Raw genomic sequence first — 9,969 nt, 5'->3', positions numbered from 1 at the left:
TGGTGTCCAGAACTCTAGTTGTTGCCTGAGCAGAGCTTTATAAAAGTTGAGCACAACCTCCCTGCTTTTGTACTCAATGCCTGCATTTATGAAGCTCATAGTCCCACGTGCTTTGTTGACTACTTTTTTCGATGTGTCCTGCCACCTCCCAAGATCTGCCACCTTCCATGCATGCACAGGTCACTTGGGGGTGAAGTATGTAAACATGAACAGATGATGTCTTGGAATTTTAGCAGAAGCTATTAGAAAAGACAAGGCTATAACTAGCTGCCCCTACTGTTCTCTGACTGTGTGCGGGGAGCGCAGACGTTGAGTCACATATCTTAAGAAAACTACTTTATTACAGTAGAAATGTAACAATACTGTACAGGCATTATCTGAATGATTATCATTTAGAATTTTGATGATTAAAAAATAATGTTTGTAATGTAATTTAGCTACAGCTGTAACTTATGCACAATTCGGATACTTAATCAGTTGTTTAATTAGAATTTGACACCAGGACACAGTATCTGAACTAAGTCTCATTATGGAGTAAGTGACAATTTTTAATGACAGAATCACATTTATTACGTGTACTTTTTAAGCAGGCTTTCTTGTCGTTAAAGAAACTATACAAATACATATAATTTGTGCCAACAAATCCCAGTTGTATCAAATTGTAACCTTTCAAAATAAATACGTCTGGAGTTAGCCAGTACCTGCCCTTCACATTTTAAAAACTTCCACATTTGAACTAAATATTTATTAAAATCAACTGCATATATATTTTACAAACTTCAAGCATGAAAATTAAAGCAATGTTGAGATGATCTGAAATACTTCTGACAGCAGCCCAAAATAAAGGACATGTTCATTTGAAAGCAGATATCCGAAGTGAAGCTCGTCTTTATTTATGAATTGCAGAAGCGACTTTAATTCTGCACCTCACACTTGAACGTCCTGTACAAAGATTAGAGAGCCAAACCAAGATTTGCACGATGCCATTGAAGAAATCTCCCATTCGCATTTAATAGAGAGGCAGGTCCCCTGAACTGTGAGCTTCAAAACAGTTTCCAATGGATTTGTACTGTTCGATTTAGGTAGTACTTGTCTGGACCATTCTGGCTTTGGCTGACACACACTGACAAGTTTAGGTAAGTGCAGCCAAACTAGATAGTGAGTTTAAAGGAATGGGTAAGGGCTTAGGTTTCGAGCACTGCTTTGTTGCGAATGAAAATGATTGGAAAACTTTAATAGCTTCCATAGGTAATGTCTCCACATTGTAAAACATATGAACAAATTGGAAAAGAATAGACTTATAATTTAAAAGCAGACTTTGGTTGTTCAGGTTATGAAGTAATTTCCAGACCGCTCATTCATTGGGTCGCATAGGCTATATGGCACAGAAACAGTCTGTGTCAATGTTTATGAGCCACTGGAGTCTCCTCCCGTTTTTCCTCATCTAAATCTACCATCGTAATCATCTATTTGTTTCTCTCTCAGATGCTTGCCTCACTTCCCCTGAATTGCAGCTATATTCAATTCAACCCCTCCTTGTGGTACCCAGTTCTAGTGTCACCACTCTCTGAGCAAAGAAATTTCCCACTAATTTCTTGGTGATCACCTTATTTTGGTGGCCTCCAGTTCTGGTCTTCTCTACAAGAGGAAACATTCCCTCTGTATCCACTCTGTTAGAAACTTTCATGATTTTAAAGACTGTCACTCACAGCCTTCCGGTTTAAAGAGTAACGAGACCCAGTCCACTCATCCTTTCCTGATCTTTATACCCACACGTTTCTGGTATCATCCTTGTAAATCTTCTCTGCATCCTCACCAGCACCTCCATATTATTTTTCTAAAATGGCGACCCAAACTGCAAACAGTATCCTAAGTGGTGGTCTAACCAAAATTCAATATAGGTTTAGCATAACTTCCCTGCTTTTCAATTCTATCCCATTTTTCAATTCTATCCCATAAGAAATAAAAGCTGATGGTGTGGTTTGTTTGGTTGATGGTGAGGAAGCTGATACTATTCAAAATTGGACATTTGCTATCCATTAACACAAATGTTTCTGCCGATTAAAAGCGTTAAAAAAAATTCAACATTTCCAGATTCTACCACAGTATGCAGGTGTAATAATGTAGCTATTTGGTGAAGCTGCAACCTTAATTAAAGTTCTCCTTCACCATTCTTGATCCAAGGAAACAAAAGACACTGCTCTCTACTGGATGCAAATAACAGCAGATGGCCTCAGGGAATTTGAGGTCATTTTACTTTTCGAGACTTCTGTTATCCTTGCAGAAGAAGCTCACGATATTGGCTGACTTCATTTCTGACATCTATCATTTACGTTTTATATTGGTGCCTCTGAACTTGATGCTCTTGGTGAAGTGATGTTTAAAGTGAAGTCCAATGCCCAATGTGAAGTAACAGAACACCAAATATGCCAAACAACCTTCTGGTGACATCCAAACTACCGCATGAGTTCCTCTGTTGGAGTATCCTCCTGATCTTCTGTGGACGCCCTATGCACCGATTTTTTACTTTCCATGGAATTTCTTTTCAACTGTCCATTTAAAGCTGTGGTCTCCATTTCCACGACTGAGCTTGCGTTTGAAGGACTGTTTGACAGGGAGCGATGGAGATTCTCTTTACCAGGCTCGTTGGCGTTATCATTCTCTTCTGACTTTCCCAATGATTTTACTCGTCCGTCCTTCTGTCCTCCTATTGTCCCTCGAAAACCGCTCCCAACGGAACATGAGGGCCGTTTATCTGCAACAATGTAAACAAGAATGGTGAAAATGTGTGGAATGCTAAAAGACTATGGACGCAGCTCACCATGGCGCGGGGTGGCCGATGAAAGCCGGGAGACCCTGCTCCCGGGATTTACCCGGCTCGCAAACCTCGCGGGATCCAATGCGACCTCATGAGATGTTGCAATGTAAATCTCGCCCACAATGGGATCACGTTTTGGCTAATCTGCATATTAGAGCAAGGCAGTAATGTGCAGATTTCTGATGTACCCACAAAAACGGCACTCATGGGGTCTTCCAGGGGATCAGAGGCCGCCAGCTGCATGTCCTTTGGGCAGGGTGGTGCCCTGGCACTGTTGGTGCCATCTGGGTACCCTGGCAGTGCCACCTGGGTGCCAGCCAGGCACTACCAAGATGCCAGGTTGGTACTCCCAAGGTGCCAAGCTCGCATTTTTTGTGCGCAAGCAATCGGGCTGTGGTTGTCCAGCGTGAGTGTTGGCGGGGGGGGGGAGAGAGAGAGAGAGAGAGGAGAGAGAGAGAGAGAGAGAGAGAGAGAGAGAGAGAGAAAGAGGAGAGAGAGAGAGAGAGAGAGAGAGAATGGGGGGACATTCTCATATTGTCTTCAAGCTGGGGAGGTCGAGAATTGTTTTATTGTTTTAGGGGCCTTGGAGATTGGGCGCTATTTAAAAATGGCGTCCCGATCTCTCGCTACAATGGGGAGTTCCGGGATGTGGAGCTCCCCACCACACAAAACGGGGTTATGCGCGGCCTCAGCTGCGCATTCCCCATTCAGTCCCCTTATTCACTGCGAGTCGCGTTAAATAGCCTTGTGCTTCTCAGCACTGTGAGCGCCGGGGAAAACATGCTCGCAAGGGGGCTTTGTTCCCTTTTGGGCGAATCACGCCTTTTGGCGAGATCGTCCACTGTTCACGCCAACGGGACCTTCCAGTCCTGCCAATGGTGCACCCTCTGCTGCGGGTGGATTCAATGGGAAATCCCATTGACAGCGGCAGGACCAAAAGATTCTGCTGCCGGCCAGCAGCAGGTCGTCTCCCGCTGCCGAGAAACATGGCACCGGGAGGCCAGAGAATCACATCCTATTTGTCGATGCAGCCTGTTTTCTTTCCTCCACCACCAGAACATGGACTATCTACAGCTTGTCCAATTTCCTGAAGACGCAGACATATCAAATATGCCATACAGACAAAGAAGACAGAAACTGAATTGTTGGTCTAGAGGAGGACTGAGAACTCCCCCCCCCCCCCCCCCCCCCCCCCCCCCAATGTGAGAGAAGATAAATCTCTGCTTGTTTCTGGTACTCCAGTGGGGGTGGAGTACATGCAGTACATCTATGTGTAAGGGCACTAACTCCTGAACTGTTGTTCAGCAGTTCCCGATGGGGAATTTCCTGCCTACTCCCACACAAGCAGCTGGTTGCTCAGTTACAACTTTGCAAATTTTCTCATATTTTAATCAGAATTTCTGCTACTTCAGCAATTACTAGCCATAAACATTCTCTCGCTTTAAAACATTCTGAAATATTCAGATATTTAATACTAATAAATTGTAATAAATAGAGGTGCTACTGCACTTGAAGTGAAAAGAAAATCTACAAATTTATAAAGATCTATTTGTGAGAGATGACCAGTCACTTAAAATTCGGTTATGTTTAGTTTGTTATTTTACCTGTTGAAGGTCTAAATCACCCTTCGATATGCAAAACGTCACTTTAATGAATGCTATTTGGTTTTAGAGATATTATAGAGATATCAATGTAAAGAACTTGGTAACCTCTTGAAATGGGCTGGTATATCTGGAGTTCAGGAAACCATTGCATCCATTTGTGTTACGTGGGTTCAATCATGGAAGACATTTTGGGTGAGCAAGTCAGCATGTGCCCAAAGCAACTGTTAAATGCCTGATGGTTTTCCAAGGAGGCCCATGGTCAGTCTGAAGCTGGGGCCAAATTTCACACCAGGCCTCAGTTCAATGCCACCGTAGGCACACAACGAGCACCACTGTGACTCATTGGCTGAGGAGAGCGACCCATCAGCTAGCTCTCACATAGATAAAGCCAGGAGTTTGGGCTTGAGGCAGCAGGGGAGGCCACCAACAGTGCCAGTAAAGGAGAACAGAAAATGTCTTGGGCCTTTTATCTCAGCAGCCTCCGGTGGCACCTTTAAGAAATGGTCAGGGGAGTAAAGCGCTGCATGCACAACAGAAACACCACCCATTTGTACCTCAATTTTGCACAACGGTCCTAAAATTGGCTTAAGGACACCAAAGGGAAAACTCAAGGCGCTTGACACCTGTTCCATGTGAACGTCGCCCGGACTCCAGTGGCATGACAGTTGGCCTTCAGAGCTGGAGTATAGGAGTAGAGATATTTTAGTACAATTGTATAGGGCATTGGTGAGGCCACACCTGGAGTATTGTGTGCAGTTTTGATGCCCCTATCTGAGAAAGGACGTTCTTGCTATGGAGGGACGGCAGCAAAGGTTTACCAGGCTGATTCCTGGGATGGCGGGACTGTCATATGAGGAGAGACTAAATCGGTTAGGATTGTATTCATTGGCAGTTTAGAAGAGCGAGAGGGAATCTCATAGAAACTTCCTAGAAGGGTAAGACAGGGTAGATTCAGAAAGAATGTTCCCGATGGTGAGGGAGTCCTGAACTAGGGTTCATAGTTTGAGGATAAGGGGTAAAATCTTTAGGACTGAGGTGAGGAGAAATTTCTTCACCCAGAGAGTGGTGAATCTGTGGAATTTACTACCACAGAAAATAGTTGAGGTAAAAACATTGTGTAATTTCAGGAAGGAATTAGATAAAGCTCTTGAGGCTACAGGGATCAAGGGATATGGGGGAATGCCAGATCAGGTTATTGAACTTGATGATCACCATGATCATAACGAATGGTGGAGCAGGCTCGAAGGGCCAAATGGCCTCCTCCAGCTTCTGTTTTCTATGTGTGTTTCTATGTATGACAGGTGACAACATGAAATTCGGAGATCCAATGTCAGAGATGTGGGTTGAATTTCTCCTCCCTCTTGTTTCCTGTGTCCAGTTTTCAACATCAATGGTTCCCTGTTTAACAGTTCCTCTAACGTCACCACAGTGCAGCATATGTCGATACGTTCTCATAGTGATCTAGAGCTCTAAGTGTGCATGCCTGTTCAGATTTATTATTGTTAGCGCATTAGTAAAGTGCCGTGTCCTGAATTTTTGTATGTGTTGGATGAGTAGTTCTGCCATATGCCATGGCTGGAGAACGAAAGCAGATTAGCGACCATAAGCCACGTGTACACTGTATAGTCAATTGCACTGGCAGCTGCGTTAAAGTAGGTCATGGTAAAGATGTGATGGGGAACTGAATACATAAAGAAACAAAACTACAAATGGGATTATACCTCAGGCTAAATGATGTCAGAGTCTTTCATGCGAGCATATTATGGCCCTGATATTTACTTGGGCAAGACCTTGGAGCAGAGGGTTGTGGGAGGTTTAAGGGAAAGAGGAGTTATCGATAGAATTTCCCTGGCACGTCGCCAATTTCTCTTCTAAGTGTCCTATCTGACAGTCAGCCCACGACAGAGGAGAGAAGTCACAGTGTGGTGGAAGGTGGGCGATTGGGGCATCGTGCAGGGGGTGCTGGTGATCTTGGAGACTCACAGAAGCTGAAAGATGGTGTGGGGGAGGGAGGAGACCCTGAAAGCGACAGCTAGATCAAAAGGGGTGGTAAAAGCTGACATGCTTTACTGTGAGGGGTGGGGGAGATGATACAGGGAGTAAAGTGGGGGGAGGCAGGGTGGCAATTATGGAAGTGGTGGCATGATTGAAATCATTAGCGAGTTTGGCATTATTCAACTCAGTTGCTGACACCTGGATGGATCAACGAGAATTTCAAAGTTCTACTCCGATTGCCACACTGGAACTCCTGACACGCTAGAGCTGGTAGTCATCTTCAATTTTAGGAAGCAGGGCATAGCTCATCTTTGGTTACAACAGATTTTAAAAGCACGTGCTCACACATACATGTGTAAAATATTAGTCAATAAGGTTGATGTGCATTGTGGAGAACTGACACTAGGAAGTGTGGAAAAGCTGGAAAAAACAACTCTTCAAGGATCTTTCCCACTCCAGGAGAATGGCTTCACGTTGGGACAACTATTGCTTCAGCCTTTATGAAGAATCAAAATGGGTAAGGAATTTATGTTGACTGTTGCTAAGACTGGATGGAAGGAGGAGTGGAAGGGAAAGAAGTGCCCGTCAAAAAGAAAGATAGGAAACCCAAGATGGAGCCATGAAACAGTCTATGGGCAAGTGATGAAGCATTGCAACACCTATCCTGAAGTTGACTGTTGCTGCAGCATCTGTCCACAAGAAGGATAAGAGCCTGGAATTTCTGCAAGTTCGCACGATCATCCACTTTGGCATGTGATTAATCAGTCAAAAGCTTAAACGTCCATGTTAAAGTTAATGATTGGGAGATTGCCTGCTGAAACCTCACTTCACCTTGAATACAGTTTGTGCTCCAGGATTAGTTTTGAAATGTGTTTACAATTTTTAGATGCAGGTTTATTTTGTAGCTAAAGGTAATTAAAGTGATACACCGGGCGGGTTTCTCAGTCCCTCGGCACCAGATTTCTGGTTCAACATGTCGACGGGATTCTCCGTTTTGCTGGCTGGTCAATGGGGTTTCCCATTGTGGGGCAACCCCATGCCGTCGGGAAACCCCCCCGGCTGCCGGCAAAACGGAGCACCTGACAGCGGAGAATTCAGCCCAACATTTCTGGATTTGTATTTTGAGGTAACCTTTTAAACAAAATAAGCAATTTGGAAAAAAAATACAATAAAAACGTTTCTTCTCAACAATGCAATGAATGTCAATGTTGCTGGTTACCTCCTGGTCCGATCGGATGCATTAACCTGTTCATCTGGACATTCCAGTGCTTAACGTGTGAACTTGCTTGTCGTAATTTCTTCTGTGCAGCCTGTAAAAGGAGGGGAAAAAGTGTCACCAAATGAAATCTACATAGGCTTAATGAACAAATGGCAACTGGTCCAGTGTTAATACCAGCACAAAATCCCAGCAATAATTAGTATTTTTATTTTGTTGAGATACATTTATCTTCTATCACTGTGCGAAGAGAAAAACGCAATTAATATTTAATTGAAAGGAACAAACATGTCAGTAGATTCTGCTGCTGCGCGTTCACTAGGTTAAACAATGAAGGCCAACTTGTTATGGCAATAGATTATGATACAATGACTGATTTCAAATCCCTCAGTTAAGGAGATTGAGTCCATTCTGCACTGTCTGTGCGGAGTCTGCACGTTCTCGCTGTGTCTGCGTGGGTTTCCTCCGGATTCTCCGGTTTCCTCCCACAAGTCTTGAAAGACGTGCTTGTTTGGTGAATTAGACATTCTGGCAACTAGGGACTTTCGCAGTAACTTCATTGCAGTGTTAATGTAAGCCTACTTGTGACAATAAAGATTATTATTATTATTTTGACCTGGATACTACATTGTCATACAACAAGTTGATTGTGAAAGCAGAGACGACTGACAAACTAGCGGCAGATTTGAACAAAACTGTTTGTAGCTCTGAAAGGGAATTTATGCTTCATATATATAAAAGATCTAGTCACCATCAAGCACGTTCCACTACTCAATTCAAACTATTGGCTAAATCAAATTTAATAATTTGACATCAGGAAATGTCTGTATTCTGATGGATCCTGATGTCCATTAACTAATTATTATGTACCTTATGATGAGATGAATCTTCAGAATATACCAGGGGAGAAGCAACCAGTTTCATTGCAGCTGCTGCACTTCTTATGTCAGACCGTTTTTTTCTCTATAACTTCACGAGTACTAATCTCTATTGCATGAACTGGTCATAGAACAATGTGAGCACAGCTCTGACCAATAGTAAAAATGAGTTATTGCCAAACTTGTGTTGCAGAACTCCCCTCGTTAATTCTGAAGTTTGCGATTAAGATGACGGTCCAGTCGATTAAGATGATGGTGTTCCCGAGGTTTTTGTTTCTTTTCCAGTGCCTCCCCATATTGATCCCAAAGGCTTTTTTCAAAAGGGTGAATAAGTCTATTCTCGGGTTCGTGTGGGTGCGGAAGGCCCCGAGAGCAAGGAGGGTATTCTTGGAGCGAAGAAGGGAGGTAGGAGGTTTGGCGTTGCCCAACCTGTGTGGGTATTACTGGGCGGCGAATGTGGCAATGATTCGCAGGTGGGTGACGGAGGGGGAGGGTGACGCATGGAAGAGATTGGAGGTGGCGTCCTGTGTGGGTACGGGTCTGGAGGCTTTGGTGATGGCCCCACTTCCACTCCCCCCGGCAAAGTACTCCACGAGTCCGGTAGTGGTGCCGTCCCTCAAAATCTGGGGACACTGGAGGCGGCATAGTGGGTAAGTGAAGGCCTCAGTCTGGGCCCCGATACGGGGCAATCACCGTTTTGCACCAGGGAGAATGGATGGTGGATTTGGGAGTTGGCACAGGGCAGGCATCAGACAGATTGGGGACCTCTTCCTTGATGGGAAGTTCGCGACTCTGGAGGAGCTGGAGGGGGAGTGGAACCTCCCCCCTGGGAACGCTGTCAGGTATATGCAGATCAGGGCATTTGTTAAGCGGCAGGTGGTGGAGTTCCCGCTGCTGCCGCCTAGGGGGGGTGCAGGATAGGGTGCTCTCGGGGACGTGGGTCGGTGAGGGGAAGATCTCGGCAATTTATCAGATGAGGCAGGAGGAGGAGGAGGCCTCAGTAGAAGAGCTCAAAGCGAAGTGGGAGGAAGAGCTAGAGGAAGAGATTGAGGATGGAACATGGTTGGACGCCCTGGAGAGGGTGAACTCGTCCTCTTCTTGCGCACGGCTCAACTTAATTCAGCTGAAGGTGCTGCATAGGGCGCACATGACAGGGGCCAGGATGAGCCGGTTCTTTGGAGATGAAGACAGGTGCGGGAGGTTTTCGGGGGGCCCGGCGAACCACACCCATATGTTCTGGGCTTGTCCGGCCTTGGAGGGGTTTTGGAAGTTGGTGGCGGGGACTTTGTCTGAAGTGGTCGGGTCTACAGTCAGGCCGGGCTGGGGGCTCGCGATCTTTGGGGTAGCTTCGGAGCCGGGAGTGCAGGAGGCGAGGGGGGCCGGCATTCTGGCCTTTGCGTCTCTAGTAGCCCGGCGCAGGATTCTGTTACAGTGGAAGGACACGCGGCCCCCGAGTTC

The 9,969-nt window shown here is 45.3% G+C and overlaps 1 protein-coding gene across 1 annotated transcript in view; it reads right to left on the bottom strand.

Moving 5' to 3' along the window:
- Positions 1-321: 321 nt before the first annotated feature.
- LOC119978362 (differentially expressed in FDCP 6 homolog) overlaps positions 322-9,969 on the bottom strand; it is a 208,329-nt gene continuing 198,681 nt past the window's right edge. The window contains exons 11-12 of the mRNA XM_038819950.1: positions 7,637-7,727; positions 322-2,755 (exon numbers count right to left, since the gene is read on the bottom strand). Of these exons, the coding sequence (XP_038675878.1) occupies positions 2,457-2,755; positions 7,637-7,727 (390 nt within the window). The 3' untranslated portion in view covers positions 322-2,456. The remainder of the gene's footprint in view (positions 2,756-7,636; positions 7,728-9,969) is intronic.

This window comes from Scyliorhinus canicula, chromosome 15 (assembly GCF_902713615.1).
Source record: "Scyliorhinus canicula chromosome 15, sScyCan1.1, whole genome shotgun sequence".
Taxonomy (NCBI): domain Eukaryota; kingdom Metazoa; phylum Chordata; class Chondrichthyes; order Carcharhiniformes; family Scyliorhinidae; genus Scyliorhinus; species Scyliorhinus canicula.
This window is presented reverse-complemented; position numbering and strand designations above follow the sequence as displayed.